The following is a 21,732-nucleotide window of genomic DNA, read 5'->3' as shown; positions in this document are numbered from 1 at the left end:
TAAACTCAAAAAGATTTCAGGCTACAGGTAATTCAGCAAATTTCAGTGGATTTGGGACTGATGATACGGTCTGAAAACACTTAAGTGTTATGAAAGAAAATAGTTCCTCAACTGTCATTGTTCAATAAAATACTTCATTAACTTATGTTTCCCAGAAATTGAGTTTATACATCATACAATTTCCCATCCTCATAATTATACTGAAAGCAAGGCTTTCTTTCTTCCCCTTACTGGGGATTAAAAGTTTGGTAACATGAATTTTCCAAAAATGTAAAATTATGACTCCCAAATGAATACAATTATATGAACTTACAGTAGGAAGTTTGTTAAAGCAAAATTTTTGAAAGGGTAAAACTGATTCCACCTTACCCCAGTAAGAATGGCGAGAATTAAGAAATCAACCAATCACAAATGCTGGTGAGGCTATGGAGAAATAGGAACCCTTCTCCACTGCTGGTGGGAATGCAGACTGGTGAAACCACTGTGGAAATCAGTTTGGAGATTCCTCAGAAAACTACGTCTAGAGGTCCCATTCAACCCAGCTATCCCTCTGGGTATTTTCCCAGAAGATCTAAAAACATCATATCACAGTGATATATGTGCACCTATGTTCATAGCAGCACAATTTGTAATTGCTAAAATGTGGAAGCAACCCAAATGTCCATCCACTGAGAATTGGATAAGAAAATTGTGGTACTTTTATATAATGGAATATTACTCAGCTATAAAGAAAGATAAACTCAAAGCCTTTATATTTAAATGGTCACAACTAGAGACCATACTCATAAGTGAAATAAATCAAACATACATGTGCAAGCACCGCATTGTGTCACTAGTGTAAAACTTGAGTTAATTTAAACTTGGAGGTATGATAGACACTGTGAAATGATAGGAAACCACTGAAGAGTAAAGGGCTTCTGGGATGTGGGAAAAGAGAAGGGAAAGAAGGAGAAATTTTGTATGTATGTATATACAGGATAGTTAACATGGTTGTTCTTCTGTCTTCTATTTCTATGCTGAAAGAAACTGTCAATGAGTCTTTGGTTGACCAGTATTGCATGTCTATATCTGTTTTCATGAGAAGCCACTTTGAAGATATCAATATGTAATACAACCACCATTGTTAATTCCCTACCACTTTGTTTGTAACTCTGTATTGTCTGTATTGTGCTTGTGATATGTTGTAAAATGTTGTATGTCTGTTAATGTTTCCCTCCTTTTATCTTTAAAATAAAAAAGAAATCAGTAACATTTCTATACACTAAAAAAAAACCTGATTCCTTTGAAAAATTAAATAAATATTTGTCTAATATTTTATTCAAATTATAGATGAAATAGTAAGATGATAAACCATTTAAAAGAAACCTCACTTATGCCCAATAGGATAATAAGTTGGAAAGATTTAGAATTACTGTGTTCTTTTCTACCAAAAGTTATTTTTTATCTCTGTGGGACAAAAACCTACAAGTTAACCTCTGTCCCACAACAGTTTTAAATAGTCCATTCCACAGACAATTAAGCCCAGAACTGCACTGAAAGAATCTCCAAGAATCTCTTGTGGCTACTTCTGAGTTTCAGATAATTGTTCTGATAAGCCAAGTTGTCTCTCACAAATGAAAGTTCTTGATTTTTGATCATATTATTTAACTTTTAGAAAAACGCCTTTATCATTTTTATTTGACTCATATAGAGTTTCCGTCTCTTTTTCAGATGAACACTCTAGATGTGTCTTTCATTCTGTGAGGACATAAATATTAGAATGTCGTAAGAGTATATAAACAAATCGACACCCAGGTATTTTATTTATTAAATATAATGTAATGCATATTTAAAAGTTCAATAAAATGAGCCGGCTGTTGCACAAGCCCAGATATTATGAACACTTTAAGGTAAGTCTAGTATGTTTTATTTTTTAATAAGCTAAGTCACTAATAAACTTAGTAAATATGAATGTCATGAAGAAAACTTTGAACATGACGGGTAAGCCTCATACCAAGCAAAAAAGCTGAAAATAAACTTTTTTTAAAAAATTAAGTCTTCTCCCAGAATTTGTATCTTTTAACTTACTTACAACATCCTTACAGTACAATGCTAAATGCACACCAGACAAAGGACAATGATTATAATGATGGTAGCAAATGCACACAAACGCAATCCAATAAAAGTCTTGACTGATCAGTTGTTTCCTTTTTCGTGGATAAAGCTAACAACCATTTTAAGCTTTTGAGAAATAACACATCTACCAAAGCACACACGTTTAATTTCTAATATTTTATTACAGGTTTAAGATATGTTTGTATTTTCATATCAACATTTTAAAGAAAATAAATCACAGCAGAATAAGTTTTTGCATGTCCACTAAGATTTTTTTTTTTTTTTTTTTTTTTTTTTTTTTTGGTTTTTCTCCGGTACCGGGAACCGAACTCACGACCTTGCACTTGCCAGGCAGGCGCTTTTGCCGTTGAGCTAAATCCCCAGCCCCATGTCCACTAAGATGAATTATCCTTTTGTAAATTTGTTATAATGTTATAAATAAACCACATAATATGCCCCTGTGAACCAAATCGAGCAAAACTGAATGTATGTGAAATGCGTTAAGTATCCCCATTGTTCCAGCTGGAAAGAGTGCTACCTATTAGAAGTGAAAATTTGGCCTTCAGCTACCCATGACTCAAAAGGAATTGATTTCAAAAAGGTACATACTTCAGTGGTTAATGTAACAAAAATAAACATGTGTTCCCAGACCTTTCATTTAGTATTAAGCACGCTGGCATAGCTGAAGCAAATACATTCAGACTCACGGATGGGAGCACCATGCTGCCCGGAAGTAGTAAAGCTTGTGACCACACTAACGCTGGCTTCTGAGGGCATTAGATCCCCCCGCCCCATCAGTATCATAAATTTGGATCCAGATGGTAAATACTGTAAAAAGTACATTGAAGTGGAAATATGCATCTTGGTAAAACAAGGCAGAAAGGCAACTTGCCAGAAAGTTATTGCACGTCAGTGACTCAGTCACAGTAGAGCTGGGCCCCAAGTCTTTTTAATTTCTCATTAAGACAATCATAGACAAAAGGATACTCAGAGGTGGAGGTAAAAGTGGGGACTCCAGAGAGTCAACAAGCAGTATGAATTTTCAGGAGCAGAGAAGCACTCTGGCACTCAAGGAAGTATCAGAGAATGGCCCAAAGATCAGTCTCCAGAGGGCAAGGGAGCAAACGCAGGTGCTAAACGGAGTGATCGAGTACAAGTCACAGCAAGGGAATCAAATCATCTCTCTCTCCTTGGTCTTGTACCCAGCGTATTAATTTCACAGTTGGTTCTATCCATTGGTGCAGATGAGCATCTTTACATTTGTTCTCTCAAAATGTAGCCCGTGTTGTAATTCTTCAATAGTCCATTTATACTGGTATCGATTCACTCCTCATCAGAGAGAATAGGGTGCCCTTCAGCAAAAACACAGACTGAGAAAAGATGGAGTGTACTATAAATATTCACAATTTATATTCTTAAGCTTTCAGGGAAAGAAAAAGTTAGCTTTGAAGTAAGAGACAGGGTGGAAGATGGTGAGAGGGACATGATGATTTATTCCAAATTTGAAAACTATATGTGAAAATCCATGCTATGAGATGAACTTAGATTTTTTTCCCCCACAGGGACAGGAAGATCCAACATTGAACATTACATCAAAGTCCTTCCAACGTAATTCAGAAGTCAGTACAAGAAGTTTAGGGAGAACTAGCTGAGGCTTTAATATTGTTGTTAATATTTGCTGTTTCCCTCTAGTCATGTACCCTCATTGAAAAGAATTGAACAGTTAAGTTTGAATTTATTTTATTTGTACTTCTCATATGGGAATCAATACACTTAAACACACTCAACATGTGCACATGTTGTCATATATGGGCAATATCCACTAAACCAGAGTAAACCTAATTCCATAGAACAAATCCTCTATTATTAATTAAATATAAGGAAATTATAGCATATCTTTTGTAAAATGATAAAATTTTTAGAGCATCCATAAAAGACACTCTGTATGTTCATTTTCCAACAGGTAAACTCTTACCTTAGAATTGTTGAATTTCTAAACTGCTAGACAAAAAAATTAGATCAAAATAGAAAAAGCAAACATATAAATTGTTAAACACAGAATTTTTATATTGACAATAAGGTAAATTTCTAAAAAGGAGTGGAAATATATGTATCTTACTCCTCACAGATGAATAATGGTTTATAGGTACTTCAGAAACCATACTGTTGATTTTATAATTAATCCACTATTGCTATTTGGAAAGTGCTGTAGGTGCTGGCAGTTTTGCAGGGACTGTTTCTGAATTTTCCAGTGTACACTCACCTCTGGATGGTGCTGCAACTGCTGCTTTAACAGTCAGCAGCAGAACAAAGTCATAAACCACTCCCACTAGAGTTGATCAGATCAGTCAAAACGGTATAAAATGTGGTTTATTAAAAGTCAGTACCTCTGGTTTATACTGCTCTATTAAATGGAAAATACTATTAAAAGTTAGTTGGAAGGATTAGAATTATTCTGTAATCAGATGCTGAGACACACTGTGATATTAGAGAAAAACACAACTATATATTTTGAGCAGCATGTTTTTAAAAACCTTTTAATGCCTGCATATAGTATTCAGATCTACATCTGAACACATCAGCCATCACGTCTACATGGTTCAACTCATTTATTTCATGCATTCATCTGAACTGCCTCACATCTAGAAGGATGTGAGATCAATGCACTTGGTTTTAAAACAGAAACAAAAATGCCTAAATATATCCAGCACTCTAGCCTTTTCACTCATTCATGGGTAACACTTTGACCCCGTGTGCGTTGATGTAGGTGAGGAGGATTCTGGCTCTCTGTTCAATGACGTCGATCAGCTTTTCAATCCCTTGTCTCCCTCCTTGGCTTTCCCAATAAACTTTATCAAGGAACAGAGACTGCAGGAGTTTCTGTCGTAAGTGCTGGCTCTTCAAAACAGAAACTGCAGATTCTGGAAACCTGAAAAGACAACGCGATATTTCACTCTTACTAACTGCTTGGAAATATCTTTCCGTCCTCAATTGCTCTTCCCTTCATTAATCTGGCATAAATCTCACCATCAAATGGCACCTCGAGAACCAAAGCACGTCTGTCACTGCCAAGCTGACACTTCTCTCAGTAATGATATACTAGAAGCATGTGTTTTAAGAAAACTGAATTTTTCAACCACTCAGAACTTGACATGCTAACATTTTATTTGAAGTCATGATATGCAGGCAAAGAGAGGAATGGAAATTAGGATTCTACTAGATCAGCAAGAATATTCCCTCAGTCTCGAGCGCTGTTTCATGCTTTGCACACCCTTTAATCTATCCCCTAGAATAATGTCTTCATAAGTGTCAAGGTAGAGTTTTAAGCAAAAAAATGTGGAAAGTAAAACAGCTGACAGTTTCGGTAAAGTACTTTCCCTAAATAGAAGTCAGACAACTGAATCTGAATCACACATAATTCCAAATGTCTATAATTAAAGGAGTAAGGAATCATTCAAAAATGCCCAATTAGAGGAAGAAGTGCCTTTAATTCTGTCATGCTTCCAGAATGCTGCTGATTTAGAATTTGAGCGAAGCAGAGTATCAGAGTGAGCTCTAGTTTCGGTCTGGGGTTTCCCCGAGCAGTGCGTGTAAGGCTTGTTCCTGGGCTGGCTGGCACTCTCGGTAAGTGGGGGAACCTTTACAGGTGGGGCCCCTTGGAGGCTTGGGTCACTGGGGGTGGACTGACCTGGAGTCTGGAAGGGGACAGGAGCCCAACCCCTCCTCTTACGCAGCCGTCCATCTCATCTTTGCTGCCCTCCTGCCATGCTGTGCACCGCGCCCACAGCTCCAAAGAAATGGAGCCAACTGGTCATGGACTGAAACTTCCAAAGCTGACAGCCTGAACAAACCCTTCTTCTTGACAAGTTTATTGTCTCAGGAATTCGTTACAGTAAGGTAAAGGTGACTAACACAAATTGTTTTCAAACAAATTTAACAAAACTCAAGTTGGAGAGCCAGGGAACTCCACAAAGGACATCTGTCTAGAAAACCTAAAAAATATTTAGAAGAGCCCTTGCTGAACACCTTCAGCGAGGACATCGTACTTTCTTCTCTTCGGTTAGAAAGCATGATGTGGGAGCCTTGGAGATACGTTATGTAAAGAATTTTGCAAAATTTCTTGTTCAAAATCATAAGTAATTTTTACTAAACTCCCATGTGGATGGACTCTCCCTGTTTTCACTGAAATGCTGAGGCAAGCACTATACAACTTTAGGGTGTCATAGACATTTTCAAACAAACTCCATCATGCCATTTAAACACAGCAAGAGTAGCCTACTGCTTACAGTGTGCACAGTGCCAGAATTCAGGTCTTCTCGGCATGGATTTCCAAAATTTGATGGGTCACAGGCGGGACAGCACACAGGAGACAGATAAGAGACCCCAGGGCTCTATGAGCTCCAATGCCCTGTGGGGACCCCCTGGTCCCGCAGAAGGACCTGTCTAACAAGTCTAAGAAGTGTAGAATTAACAGTGCTTGCAGGGTGTTTTGAGTTTTCTGAAGATGTATGCTATGAAATCTAACAGACAGCAGTATTATTAAGTGGCATTTTTGCTCCATAATATATTAATAACCTATGATTTATAAGTTCTGTAGCCCTTCAACTAATTTAGCTGTGTTAGAACGTACGAGACAAAACTGTTAAAACCATTAGTCTCTTCAGTAACTAATCCTTTTATATAAAGGAGAACAAAAATATTACTAGTCTTTGCATTGCACTGGTTAATGAGAATACTTAAAGCATAAATCTGGGATTAGCAAAGTCTACGCTTTTGCATTTCAGTGTGAATTATATATTCAAAGGATATTTAACTTTAAACCCATTACTCCTTATAATGTACTTAAAGCTCAGTCTACTTTGAAAGGATAAATAAGAATATTCATATTTATATGAATGTTTGAAATGGATACATTTTTTTTTTAGGCTTTTTTAATTCTATGAGGAAATTTCAGGCCCTTATACTATCAACACAATAACTGACATCTTGGGATTATAAAATTCCCTAAACACAAAATCTCCCTAGCTTAGAAATTCAAAAGTGAGAATCTACAATACATTCTGCCTTCAATCTACAAAGAGAGGTGAGGAACGGGTTATCAATAGGGCAGGACAAGGCAGAAACTCTCACGGAAATGATACTGCTTCTAACGTAGAAAGTACATAAAATCCATCTTACTTAGGCCATAGAGTTTAGGGATAGAAATTTACATATGCTTCAGAGTAAAATTGGCAAGGGTATGGGGGTTTTGTTTTGCCATACTGGGAATAGAACTCATGGCCCTGTATATACTGCATTCCCCAATGTATTAAGAAGAGTAGTAATAACCAAGTGTGAGCATCACAAGTTATAAAAAGGAAAAATACTAGTGTTAGATTTGGAAGACCTGGATTCTAAACTATTGCACTGTATCATATCATATCATACATATCGTATTTTATTGTATTTTTTGAGATGGGCCTACACTGGCCTAAAAGGCATCATCCTCTTGCCTTAGCTTCGCAAGTAGCTGGGACTACAGGCACACACCACCAAACCAAGTTTAGTGTCAGTCTTAGGCTTGTTGTTATAATTTCCCATAGTACTTGGCTTTCACAGAGCTTGTTTGCCATTTTACTATGCACCCCTGTATTTGAAGTCTCCAACTCCCCCTGTTTCATAGTCAATCTCATTTCTGAGCAAGGTAGGAAGTATATGTAGGGTAGCTCCATCCACCAAATGGTGAGGTTTGAAAGCCAGCCACTATTTCCATAGCTGGGGTTAAATAGTTCAGACCTTCTAGGTGGTTCCTGCCCCTATTAGGTGTCTCAACTGCCTTCATTTCCAAATAGATGTAAGATCAAGCGTGTGTGTTGTATTTTAATTTCTGCAACACAGAACTTCACTCTGGCTCCACACTCACCCCCTCTGCACTCTGTATTGATTCCAACTACTGCAGGGGCACCAAAATTTTTAAGTTCTCCCTTTAGTTCTTGATCAGTCCTGTGTATAGCACTAATCCTTCCCTATTTAACTCCCATCAGCTCTCTTTTCTGGGTGTTGGACGCTGTCCCCTTTAAACTATGGCTACTAGAAGACTATCTGTGTGCTCAAAAACCATCCTACTTGACTTCAATAGCTGACTGTACCTTGATACTGTGACCACTCAGCAGATGGCTTGCATTTTTCATGACATTCATGAAAGTCTTTCAAGTTTAACTAGCAATTTAGATGCTCTGCCTCATTACTATTGCATATCTGTCTCTGCCTCATTCTGTCCTGTGCCCTAATAACAGAGTTTCTGCTACTACTCACTTCTCTTTTCTCTGCCAGTTCCTACTCCAAGCTCCCGGTGTTCTTCCACACTAACCTTTCTGAATTTCCACCGAGCGAGCCAAGCAACACAATGAATGTAAAATAGCATGAGCCTTTTTGACTGCCGTGGGCTGTTGCTCAATGCTCTGGTGTATTTTGCTTCTCTGGATCTCCACTCCCACATCTACATTAATAATTCTTTTCAAGGGTTAAGCCAATCAGACTTAGGGTGTGAGTTTTCTCAAAATCCTACTATCTATTGAACATAAATGCAATTACCCCGGAAGATGTTACTCCCTCATAAAACTTACTCTGTGATGCCCTCTAACAATTTGAAGTTTAAGTTATCTTCACTCCTGTCAAAGAAACCCTTATTGTCTATAAAGACCAAATGTCTTGGGTCATGCTTTCGCTGGATAATGTGCGCCAGCCTTGCAGAATTTTGGTCATCACAGTTTGGCCTCAATCCATTCCGTACACAGGTATCTTCTTTGCGAGGTCTGAACCCACAGCAATGTGTGTCTAATCGATTATAAATCTGCAAATAGAAAACAAAAGTAAAATCCAAGATGCTGAGTGAAAACAAAACTTGGGAGAGTTAGAAGGTTTCCAAAGAGCTGATGCTTTCTCATCATCTTCCTTGCCAAAATCCTTCAATTAAAAGCAACTGTCAGAGTGATTCCAAGGCTCCCGGCCTTCTGACTCACTCTGCCTCTAAGCATGTCCAGCTTCTGCTAACAGCTGCCCAGTCAGACCTTCCAAGTTAGGGATCTCCACCCTCCACACTCAAAGTTCCCACTGACATCACATGCAGACACAAGGTCAGCAGAATCCCTGACTCCACTCAGTAGAGAAAAGACATTGTCACACTTTACATATCCAGGAGGTTGTATCTTCTTTTGTCTCCAGTTGGTTTGTACAAAATCTGAGCACCTCTTTGGCTGTAAAAGTTTACTGCATTGGACATTAGCATGACAGTAGCCAACCAGAAATATAGAAGGAATCTATGGCAAAAATATGAGACCCAATAATGGCACCTAGAAACAGAACCTGCATAGAGGCCATAGCTACACACAGAGAAAATGGGCAGTAAGAAGCAAGACTAAGGAGGCTTTAGGGAAGTACTACCAGGAACAGGGTGGCCACCCTATAGAAGAGGGTAAGTAGCTTAATTTAAAAAGTGTGCAACTCCATTTCTTTTGGGCAAGGATGCGTGGGTCAGGACTGGAAGGCCACAGACCTTCTCATTAATATTTCTGCTGACCGTTCAGTGTAAATAACATCACCCCCACTCCACAGATAATGAGTGGATGATATGAAGGAATCCATAAGGAAGCTTGTGTGGAGCTTACAGATGACTAGTTTATGAGCACAGATTTGATTTCAAATTGACCTGATTATTGAGCCAGGCTTTATTTTACCCTGATTAATAAATATTATTTCTTCCTTTGCTATAGTTTGGATATTAAGTGTTTCCCAAAAGCCCATGTGCCCAAGCTTAATCTCCTACCTACAGTACTACTGGGAGGTGATGGGGATGTCAGGAGCTGGGGCCCAGGGGGAGGAGGTTAGGTCATTGGGGAGTGAAGGGGAGACTGCAGCTGGCCTCTTCATCCTTCTCTCCTTGGCTTCCCCTGGCTGGGAGGTGAGCAGCTTCCTCTGTCCTGCAGTCTCCCCTTGTCGTGCTGCCTCACCACAGGCTCCAAGCAATGAGGACAATTGACTGCGAGCTGCAACCTCCAAAATGGTGAGCCAAATAAATCCTCTCTCAGGACGAATGATTGTCTCAGGCATTTGTCACGGGGCCCAGAACACACACAATATTTACAATGCAACAGCCTCTGCTGCTGCTGAGATGCACAAGCACACCTTAAGAAGTCAAACCAAGCCTCCAAAATGAAGGAAAACAAATCCACTTTATAGGGAAGAAATGGAATCTCAGAGCAGGCAAGTAAACCTCCCTGGGTAAAGTATTAGTGAGCAGCAAAGTTAGAATATAGATACAGAGCGCTTTTTTTCCCAAAATCTTACAGGTTTTCCCAGTACATTATGCTTCATAAGTAAGACTGGTCAAAGATTGTATATATGCTGAAAATTCAACACATGACCAGAGGAACGCTACCACTCTTATTCTTTCAACATTAAATTCCCATGAAGGACTCCTTGTGTTCCTGCAGTCCCTAGTCCTCTAGGCTACTTGCTCAAAAATAAATGCAGTGAAGCAGTGTGACAAAATTAACCTACTCAGAAATGATCACTCACTCATTCAGCCAATGAACTTTAACTGAACATCATCTACATCCTATCAATGAGCTGGCACCAAAGTGAATGGTCCTCATGGCCAGGGCCATCCCACCATCACTACACACAGGGAAGTGGGTTGGGCATTTACTTTTGCCATTTTACTACAGGACTCTTCAATCACTCTGCAAAGGAACTTCCTCTTGGTTTTCTCCATGTGGATAAATCTTCTATCAACTAGCATGCTGTGAGAGCAGAGAATGCAGGAGAAATTAGCAGAGGGCAATTTTCTCTGATGTGTATGTAAAGCTCATCAGATAGGGCAGGGTTGGTAATGAGCAACCAAGTACTTGCATAAATTCCCTGCTGCAGAGATGGTGTAAAAACAGTAAGAATTCTCAGGGTTGGTTCCAGGCAACGTACCTATGGGCCCATAAGTCTATCCATGGTTTATCCAAAAGGGCACAGTCCCTGCTCTCAAAGTTTGCTATTTAACATAAAGTTCTTTCACATATAGAAAACACAGACAAAGGTCATTTGCCAGTTCTTGACATTTACTGAGGTAGCAAAGCAGAATTAAATGCCCACTCCAGAGAAGAGTAAGTTACCAGTGCTGATTAAAGTGTGTGTGTTTCACATGAGCAGAGGAAAGCTTCCCATTGATGAGCAAGAGAGTAACATGCAAAATTCTATAGTTTGGAAGGGTCTCTGGAAGACATAAAGCAAGATTTAAAAACTTTGAAAAATGTATTGAGCCCTTTCTCCTCAAATATTTCATTTTATGGAGCGTCTTCATGGCCTTTGAAAATGGAAGTTAATGCCATACGAGAGGCAGCATCTGAGTGCTCGTTATTTAAGTTAAGGTCAGAGGGAACATGAAAAATAACTTTTATACAAGTGACTCTCTATCTAACCCCTCCTTTTTACGGACATCAGGTAATAATAATACTCAAAGCATTTCTACATCTTTTCCACCACAATAAGTTTGCTTTCAATTTATTGACATCTCTATATAAGGAAAAAAACTAAACCCTTTAAACTTTGATGACAATATCAACACTTACATTGGACATATGTATTTAGAATGTAATTCATAAGGGCAAATCCTGACCCCTAAGCTCTATCACTGTGACTCCATATTGGTGTGGGAAGGTCTAATGCATAGCAACATTCCTATTATTTATACAACAAAGCTGTGTTTATTAATTTCCAGTCACTAAAAAAATGTCTGAGATGATCAACCCATAAGAAAAAGATACTTATTTTGCCTCACAGTTTGAGAGGTTTCAGTCCATGAGCAGATGGCCCTGTTGCTTTGGGCCTGTGGTAGCATATCATGGAGGGGGCATGTGGTGGGGTAACACACTCTCTTCATGGCCAGGAAGTTACTGAGGGGAAAGGGAAGGAGTGGGAGTCTAGCATCCCCTGCCAGACCATGCCCCCAATGACCTCACTTCCTCCCTCTAGACCACACCTTTTAAAGGGTCCACCACCTCCCAATGGCATATCAAACTGCAGATCACAATTCTGGGAGATACTGCATACCCAAACTATAACAAAAGCCATAATTAAATATATTATTGCTAAATAATAAGCTCTTTAGTGTTTAAGCCTGAACTTTCAATACTTCTATGAATATTATATGTTTCTATTTTTGAACTACAGGAAAACATTAAAAGTTAGAAGTAGAAAAAAAGGATGTAAGTTATCTTTTTATTGCCTTACCAACATTCTTTCCCATAGTGTATTTCTAAGTGCTTTGTCTGGTTTAATTTTGAATCACTCAGCAGTCTATGATGATTTCAATGTTTCTCTGACAGGCTGTTGTGCTACTCAAATTTAACAGACACTGTTATAGAAAATGGCATCTGTATTCAGCTTCATTTCTCTTCTAGAAAATAGTGCTACTCCCTGTATTCAGATCTATGCATGTACTCAGTGTATTACCAGGCATAGTGTGTGTGTGTGTGTGTGTGTGTGTGTGTGCCCATATGTGCACATGAGTGTGCATGTATTTACACGTAGAGAGGATGTATCACACTATACGGCCCTAAATAATCTATTTTCTTTGTTTTCCTTATCCTCCAGCTATAGTAGATGACATTCTTGCGTTCTTTGTCTAGCAAAAGCTATGTACCTCTTAAACCATGCTAATTCTCAGAATTTTGTTTATAGTCTTCCTGCTCAATTCTCACTAAATAAACCAAGAATAATTTGACTACAAAACAATAATCTACAGCCTTAAATTCAGTGCCATTATGCTTGGTGGTTGATTTAACTATTATATATTGAACACGTTTCCACTTAAGACAGCATTTTAAAAGCCTAATAAAGTATACGCTCATAGCCTCAAATCCGTAATATGGTTTTATTGTATTTAGTACACACATTAAACAGTCATGTCATTTAATTACTGCATGATTAAGCACAGGAGCCCACATGCACCTGTCTGTGTTCTTCGGTAATCATCCTACAGCAAAGTCTACCTCGGGATAAATTTTGTCATTTAAGCAACTGGGAGTGTTAATCTCCATGGTTGCTACTTCTGTGAATTTGTGTCTCTTCATTCTTTAAAACAAGACCAATTTTTTTGCAAAATGGATCTTCTGCATCTGAAGAGGACAACCAGCCATCATTTTCCATGAAGTCACTCTTTCCTCTTTCAGGAAAATATATCTTTTCAATGTTTGCCCAACTAAAATTATACACAGAAATTCCAGGTGTTCCAGCCAAATTTTTAGTTGTTTTTGGTAGTGCTATATTTTCACATATTTTTCCCTCTAAAGGTTTTTTTTAAAACTCCATTTTCCCTTGGTAGAGCTAGTGCTTCCTGTATGGAGAAAAATATCTTAAGTGACCCATGACTGCTCACGGTGTCTGAAGAACGGTATCTTGGATCCATAGACCGTGCTCTCTAAGAGCCATTAGAAATCTGCATAAATCCAATCACTTTCCACACATCCGTGCACCATCCAGGCTAGCTGTCTCCTGAGGGGCTGGGTTACTGCTTTTGTATTTTCTTTTTCCTCAAAACAATGAGGTTAAAAAACTAATTCTGGCAATGTCTAAATGAAAGCCATAAACATACACTAAATATGTTGATAGTGTTAATAATAACATCATACCTCCATCTGCTGGGTGCTGAATATTCCCTAGAAACTATTCACTGAATGCTTCACCTGCATTACTTCATCTAATCTCATGGCAGCCTTCAGAGATAGATGTCAGTAATAGTCCCATTTGATCAATGAGGAAGCTGAGGAACAAAGGGGCCAAGTGGCCTCCGCTCAGCACATACCAGATGTCCACGAACTTAGGGTCCACGCTTTCACCCATCCTTGTTATACGTTTTAATTGTGCCACCCGGGCAATATTGAGAAAAAAACAACTACTATTATACACAATGTTAAACATACCACACTCAGTTAGTACTGATTGTAAGATTTCCAGCAGAAATACAAAGAATTTTGGTAAAGGAGTTCAGGGGAAAATTCACAAAAGAGAGGACTTTAGAGCTAGCTGTTAAAAGCCCAGTGTTATTAGCTGGAACACACGCAAAGGCATAAAGGTGGGAAACCCAGAGACATTCATACAGAAATGGAGAGTGTATTAGACCAGTGCTTCTCCATGTGGACTACTGCTTTGATTTTAACAATTAATAATAAAAATAAATACTCATGACATTACAGTTTTAAAAAAGTACAACATCCCAGACAAACATTTTGTTTGGGTCAGCAGACAAAATCAATGCCCCCAAGTGGAACTGGATTTCCAAGAGCTCCTTTGCAATGTCTGTTTGCTTCTCAGCAGGAACTGCCCTGTGTGGTCCAAGTGCCTGAGACCCAGTTGCTGGAGAGGAAGGGGAACTGGGATGGTGAAGGCAGGGAGAGCTGGAGGCGGATGAGCAAACTGTGCCTATAGGGAAAATCTAAAAGTAGATGTGTCTGCACGTTTCCTCATTTTCTCTTGGAGAACTGCAAGAAGTGCAGAAGGCAAAGAAAGGGGCATCGGATGAACATGAACAGCAGGAAATGGACCTAGAAGCTGGAGAGCACAGTGAGGATGTTCTTCCTAATGCAGAAAGGACTTTCTCATTATCCAAATGCATCCCTCACTCAGTCCTTTCAGTTCAGTCAGATGAACTGGACAGTTGTCCACCTCCTCGGGGTCTAAGCAAGTGCATACACACGGACGGGGTGTGTCTTGTTCCAGGTTGGCAAGTCATTTCTTGAGAGTCATGCCGTCTCTTTTCAGATGATTTATTTTTGGCACTTTTAAAGCTCTACTTTAAGAAAAAAAAACCCTGCACTTTTAAGAGAAATTTTAAATATTCAATTAAAGCAGGCAGCAGAATTTAATCATTCTCCATAAAGCTAGCACATGGTAGGCACTCAGGAAATGGACTCTGTTGGAAGTCGGTAGTCATTTTGTACTGAGTATTTACAAAACTTCTCCAAAGAATTGTTTTGTGTTGGGAAGAATCAAATAAATAAAACAGTGGCATATCAAGGCACTGCAGTTTTCCTTAAAGTAATATCCAGTGAACAAAGTGAGAACAAGTTAAAAGGTAGAGGCAAGGTACACAATGGAACTGCCTGTACTTGTTCGTTTTTCATTAGGTTCTGTAAGTGTGTCTAATTTCACTAACCACGGATCATGAATTCCCATGTCTCATAGTGACTCTGCAATAATCCTTGAAATATATAATATGTAGGTGTGACAAAAATGATGAAACATTTTTGGTCTCATTAGCAGTGTTCTGGAACAGTACTCTGAATCCAGATTACCTCACTGGACATCTTCTTTGGTTTTAAAAACATGTACGCAAAAGGAAGCCCCATTTTTAATAATTATCTTATTTCAAGACAATGAAGATAATGAAGGTGACTATCAGCAGCAGTATCACCTCAGGCACAAAAGGTATATGGCCTTTTTTATCAGCTACTCATTCAGTAGGACAATCCTTGCCCATGGGCCTCTCCTACGTAAACCAGTGTGCAGTTGCTATATTAGCAATGAACTTGCAGTTGGGTCCAGTAGTCTGATGAGTATGCAAATAACATCAAATCGCAGAGAAGATCAACCTTGGATGAGGCCCAGTGCCCCCGTGGTACTGGTTCATGCTGACGTAACTACCTACACTGGAGCCTCCTGGAACTCACAACATTCACTCCGCCTGCACCTGTATGGCTGGGAACTGGAAGCTCATTAGAACAATGGATTTCATCTTTGTTCCATGCTGCCATGACAACAGGTGCCTGTTAAATTACTGCACACATAAATGTGACCAGCAGAGCAGTTGATGAACAATGAGAAAGGTAAAAATAGCCCCTGAGACACATGTAACAATGGGCACAGCATCCCTGCGCCTCTTCCTCTGTGAATGCGGGTCACTGCCCTTCCCTAGAATTCCACATTTAAAAAGGAGCGACTATCAGCTGACCTTGATTCGAGGAAGATCTGTAGTTTCTTCCACATTACTGACGCACAATGAGGCATAGTACCATTTCTCTGTGCATAAGCAAAACTGTTTTTAATGCCGTGATAGTTGAGTCTGGTTCTGTAGATGCAGTGTTGAAAATCCATACACCACACCTCTGGATGAGAAGCCAAAACCAAGCATCTCTGTGCCACAGACAGGCTCTGGAGAGCCTGACAGTCTATTTTTAGGGAAGAAAATTCATGTTCTATAATTTGAACAAATGTCTCTGGCCCAAGGCGTGCCTTCCATCCACTAAAGCCTTAAAAAGACTGTGAAAACTGAGAACAACAATAATTTTTACATTGTATGAAATCCTGATTTATAGAATGAATTTATACTAAGCAAATAAATGTAATATGGAAAAGAAATAAACTCACTCTAATGGAATTTTCTTAAAAATGCATTCTGTCAATGAAGTGAAACACCATTTCTAACTTAAATCACTAAATAAGACTATAAATAAATGTTCATTTACTTCAGAAGAAATATTGCTACTGAAAATGCCTCTGGTTGAACTTGATGTGCATTAATATTTAGTATACACATAGATTTGGTATCAGTTTTATTTTCCCTATAAAGTGGATTTGATTAAAAGGGAAATGACAAAAATATGACAAAGTATACAATTTTCATATGTTTCACAGAATCTAATGTAACAAATCCAATGGCTGTTTAGACATACTTTTTAATAACTCACTTCTGTTAAAAAGTAATTCTGACAAACTGATTATTTTGTGGTGACTAAAAATAAATTTTGCTTTCCAAAGTTAAACATCTTTTTCAAAAATTTTTAGAATTTCTCATTCTAAGATGTTTTTGTCTCTATGCTCCTTGAATTAGAAAGTTGCTATGCAATAAAGCCCTTTCCATAACACTGCTAATGCACTCCACCTTACAAAATTTCTTGTTATCAAAATAATCCAAAATAGCATCAATTATTTTTTTCATATTAAAAGTGGAAGGTAGGTAATTTGCCTAATAGAACAAGATACTGGTGTGGATTTCAACAGACTCTGACCTACCACACTGCCTCCCATGGCAGAGAAAAGACAATGTTACTGCTTTCATGGAGAACGCCATATCCAGTGACTGTCATCAGATTTTGTAAAGTACAAATACGTAGTAACTATTTGTTGAAAATGAGTGTAAGGATGAATACTCCATCTACTCACATAATGCGGGTAGCTAAATACTGAAAGACCTACAGTTGGTCCAGAATTTCACTTTCCCCCACACACTGTCTCCCAAAAATCTGAGTCTTAAAATCATGGAATCTTAGAATCATAGAAATGTAATACCTTTGAAGTTACTATATAGACAGAAGGAAGACAATTTCTGAAAAGTTAATGAACAGCAGTGGTTTTTAAACTCAATTTCAGGCCCCTTTGACTCTTAAAATTATTGAGGACCTCAAGAAAGCATTCAGCTATCAAGTTTATCTAGCCTATCAAAATTAGAGCTGAGAATTTTCTTTTTTAAAAAAAGCTAAGAATTTTCAAATAATTATGCATTAATTCATTTTTAAATAATTTATTATGTGTTTAACATAGATAACATGCCTAGGGAAACAAGCACACCTTTTAAAAATGAGAAAAAGAGAGTATTCTTTCAAGTTAAAAGGGTGTTTAATCTCTCAATTCAAACTCAAATGGTTTGAGCACTTACTACGATCACTGCACCATGAAATACAACAGATGTGCTTTACATGTTCTTCTCATCTTGTCTCTCAGGACACTGAAATGATATGTACTTACTTATACATAGACATTTAATAAAATTAGTAGTTTTTAATGCCTCCTGAAGGACATTATTAAGTGAATCTTGTTGGGAGCACCTGGAGCTGGAAAATGGTCATATGTGCAGAGGCCGGACAAGGCCAGGGGGCCTAAAGGAGTCAAGTGACCTCAGCCTTGAGAAAAACATCCTGTCTGGACAATTTCAGTCATTAGTTGCTAGGCAACCTTGTGTCTCCTGATACTAACTTTGCAAGAGTATAAATAAACCCTCCTACTTTTGTGATGCAGTCCTCTTGCCCATCAGAAGCAAGAGACCTCCACCTACCCAGCACTTGTCTCTTGTCTATCTTTTCTTCATTCCCATAGCTGTTCCTCCCTGTACACCAAGAGATCAATGAGTCCCTACAGAATATGACCTTTCTTCATGTTTATTCCCTGTGTGTGCAGTGGTCACAAAATCTACCAGTCACTCCTGGTGGTTTCCTGCCTACTTCGATTGCTGCTAAGGCACTGACACATTCACCCACTAGTGCAAACATGAACCCAGCAAGAACAGCAAGAAAAAGCTCTCCGTATTACTTTGAAATAATATTTGACCTCATAGACTCCCTGAAAAGACTCCAAAAACACTGTCCAAAATAACTTCATTCAATTGGACCATACCACAGTACTAAACCTTTGAAGATCCATGTACCTAATAGTGAATGGTACCCACTCTTAACAATATAAATACAGCTGGGAAGAGCATAAAACTAACTGAAGCCTTAATCCTTTCTGCACTGGGTAAACTAGCTTTTATGGTTAACCCTTAACCTTCTCTGTATCCACTTCTTCAGTAGCCAGTAATGAACCATACAATTTTTAAATAAACATGTGAATATGGTTAGATACGGAATCATGCAGGCTTTCTCATATTACTGATCTTTCCAGGATCCATGTGTATAACTAAACTTATGATTAAAGCATACTAATGATACAATGATCAAACTTCAGCAGACTGAAATGTACATGGCAAGGGTGTAAATAAACAAAAATGACATATAAGTAAATAATATATACTGCTCTTTTGACTAAAGGTACAATTTAGAAAGACCAAGAAGTACATTTGTCCTTTAACTTAGACTAATATAAAAACAAAAACCTACGTCAGCCAATTTTCTAATTTACCTTTCAAGCAGAAGAGGCCATAGAATAATCAATGCCAGGGACCTCTGAGGATGAATGCTAAGTCATAAGCGAAAAAAAAAAAAAAAACAAACCATAAAGTTCTATTATCATATGATACAGGAACCCCACTCCTGGGTAAAAATCCAAAGGGAATGAAATCAGCATGTGAAAGAAACATCTACGTTCCCATGTTTATCACAACACTACACTTGGTAGCCTAGAAATGAAATCAGTGTAAGTGGTCATCAACAGACAGATGGATAAAAAAATATGGTATATGTTTACAATGGAATGCTACTTGGGCATAAAAGGAATGAAATCTTGTCACTATGGACACATAAGTGGAACTGGAGGACATTATATTAAGTGAAATAAAACAGGTACAGAAAATATCACATTTTCTTCCATATGTGGAAGCATTTGATGTAGTAGAAGTTGAGAGTAAATTACTAGGAAATAGGAAGGCTGAGAAGGTAGGAGGACAGAAAGAAGACAGCTAACAGGTACAGTGGTGCAGCTGGATAGGAGAGAAAAACATAACATTCTGCAGCACAGTAAAGTAACAATGGCTGACAGCAACTCACTGTATACTTTAAAAAATCTAGTAGAAAGGATTGTGAATATTTCCAACAGCAATAAATGGTACATATCTGAGGTGATGAATACAGCAATTATCCTGATCTTATTGCTATACATTATACACATGTATTGAAACATCAACACTGTATTAGATAAACATGTACAACCATGTCTTAATTAAAATTTTGTTGAATAGTTAAGAGAATGCACAAAATCCTGAAGGATTCATATTGGGAGCAGACACTTCTAACAGGAGAGATGCACTTCTTCTACAGTACATTGCAATACAGAGGTCAGGTAGCTAGAAAACTAGGGCTTTATGGTGAATGTGGGTCACTGTGACTAAATCAATCTTTCCCTTTGTAGTCTCCATGAAAAGTCAAACAGCTTATATTTTGTGAAGTGAGAGAATGTAGTCTCTGAAAGTCAAGCTTCCTCTAGGAAAATTACTTCAGAGGGAGATTCACAGACTTAATGCCTCTGTATTTACTCTCCCATCTTGTCATATTTCAAAAGAGCATTTCAGCACAAGAATCTATGTTCCACTAAAAGTCCACAGAGAGGGAAAACATTTGCCTTTCGAAGTAAGGCCTAGATGATTCTCCTGCTGGCTTCCTAACCTCCCCCAGGTTTTGAGAAGGCCTAATTCTAGGAGGGAAGTGGGGCAACTTCCCAAAAGGGAGATTTGAGAGACTTCCTAGCTCGGATGCTGTGTGAGGGGATGAAATCCGGGGGAGTCACCATGTTGAAAGGAGGTGAGCCTCTTGAATGGTGAACTAGAACTGTAAGGATGATCAACCAGGAGGAATTGTGCAAGAGCCCCACTGAGAAACAAGCAGCGCTACTTCCCAGCCACACAGAGGAGATTTTTGTCGGATTCAAAAAGCAAGTTGCAAGATCTGCAGTGATGCCTGCGGGTCCAGACTGCGCACAGTCTGAACAGCAACCAGCAGTCCAAATGTGTGGAGTTTCATCACATTCCTTAAGCAGTTTCCCGTATGTCTATAATTCCTGGCTTTGTGCATAAAGTAAAATAAAAAGTACTAAACCATGCTAACAGGAAAAATAGAATATATAATTATAAAGCAAACAATTCAAATAAAACATAGAGCCAAGAAAAGCCTTTTATATGATTTTAAAAGGCCAAAAGCAATAAATAGATGCTCTGTTGTATCTTCACATTAAGAATACAGTTCCATTCTGGAGAATTTTTCCTGGCTTCTGCCTGGACGACGTATGTTCTCAGGAACAGGTCCTCCCTACTATCCACTTTCCACCACACCCCTATTTCTGGCAGCACAAAACTACAGTTTGGCTAGACTCTGCCCTTCCCTGATGGCTGGAAATACAGGAGTGCCAAGTTGTAGAAAACTTCAGAGGGTCAACTGCAGTAGGTAAGTTTTTGAGAACACACAGGTATCCATTTATAGATGCACAGATTCATGCATATACACTTATAAAATGATTTTGAAACTGACTGGAAAGTGCATATTGATTTCATGAAAGGGATTACCTTAGGGAGAAGGTGCAAGGTAAGGCCTTGAGAAAAGGGGGCATGAGTCAAGGGGACTTCAGCTGATTATTATAGCTCTACAGTAAAACAGAATGCAAATATCAGATACATAGGTAGACAGACAGACAGATAGACAAACAGACAGACAGACAGGCAGGCAGTTAGACAGACAGACAGACAGAGAGACAGACTGGTAATTGACCCCAGGCCCTTCACACTGAGTTACACCCCCAGCCCTTTTTTATTTTTTATTTTGAGATAAGGTCTTGCTAAGCCACATTTATAAACAGGATAGTTCTGGAAGGGAAAAACGTATTTGTTTAGTTATATCTGTGCTTTGGTATTTTTTTGTAATGACCCAACAAACAACATATAAACCTTGAGGAACAGAATCAGAGAATAAAATCTTAACAGGCTTAGCAAAATCTATGGGCTGAGAACCTGCAGTGAGCAAATACTTCAGGAGGGCATCTCTTCAGCTTGCCTGTGTAAAAGTGACAGTCCCTATCCTGAGCCAACCTGAATATCAGGCGCAAGGAAAGCTGCCTTACTGATCTCATGGTTTCTTACAGCACAGAGTGTTGGAGTAGGCAGCTCTACACTGTAGAAAATTCAAAGACCTTTAT

At 38.5% G+C, this 21,732-nt stretch overlaps 1 protein-coding gene across 1 annotated transcript in view; it reads right to left on the bottom strand.

The window, feature by feature from the left end:
* Positions 1 to 3,817: 3,817 nt before the first annotated feature.
* Positions 3,818 to 21,732, bottom strand: part of Fam198b (family with sequence similarity 198, member B) — a gene marked incomplete in the record, with an annotated part of 42,352 nt that continues 24,437 nt past the window's right edge. Inside the window, 2 exon segments of the mRNA XM_013522911.1 lie at positions 3,818 to 5,023; positions 8,700 to 8,926. Of these exon segments, the coding sequence (XP_013378365.1) occupies positions 4,816 to 5,023; positions 8,700 to 8,926 (435 nt within the window).

This window comes from Chinchilla lanigera, unplaced genomic scaffold (genome assembly GCF_000276665.1).
Source record: "Chinchilla lanigera isolate Chin_1 unplaced genomic scaffold, ChiLan1.0 scaffold00070, whole genome shotgun sequence".
Taxonomy (NCBI): Eukaryota; Metazoa; Chordata; class Mammalia; order Rodentia; family Chinchillidae; genus Chinchilla; species Chinchilla lanigera.
This window is presented reverse-complemented; position numbering and strand designations above follow the sequence as displayed.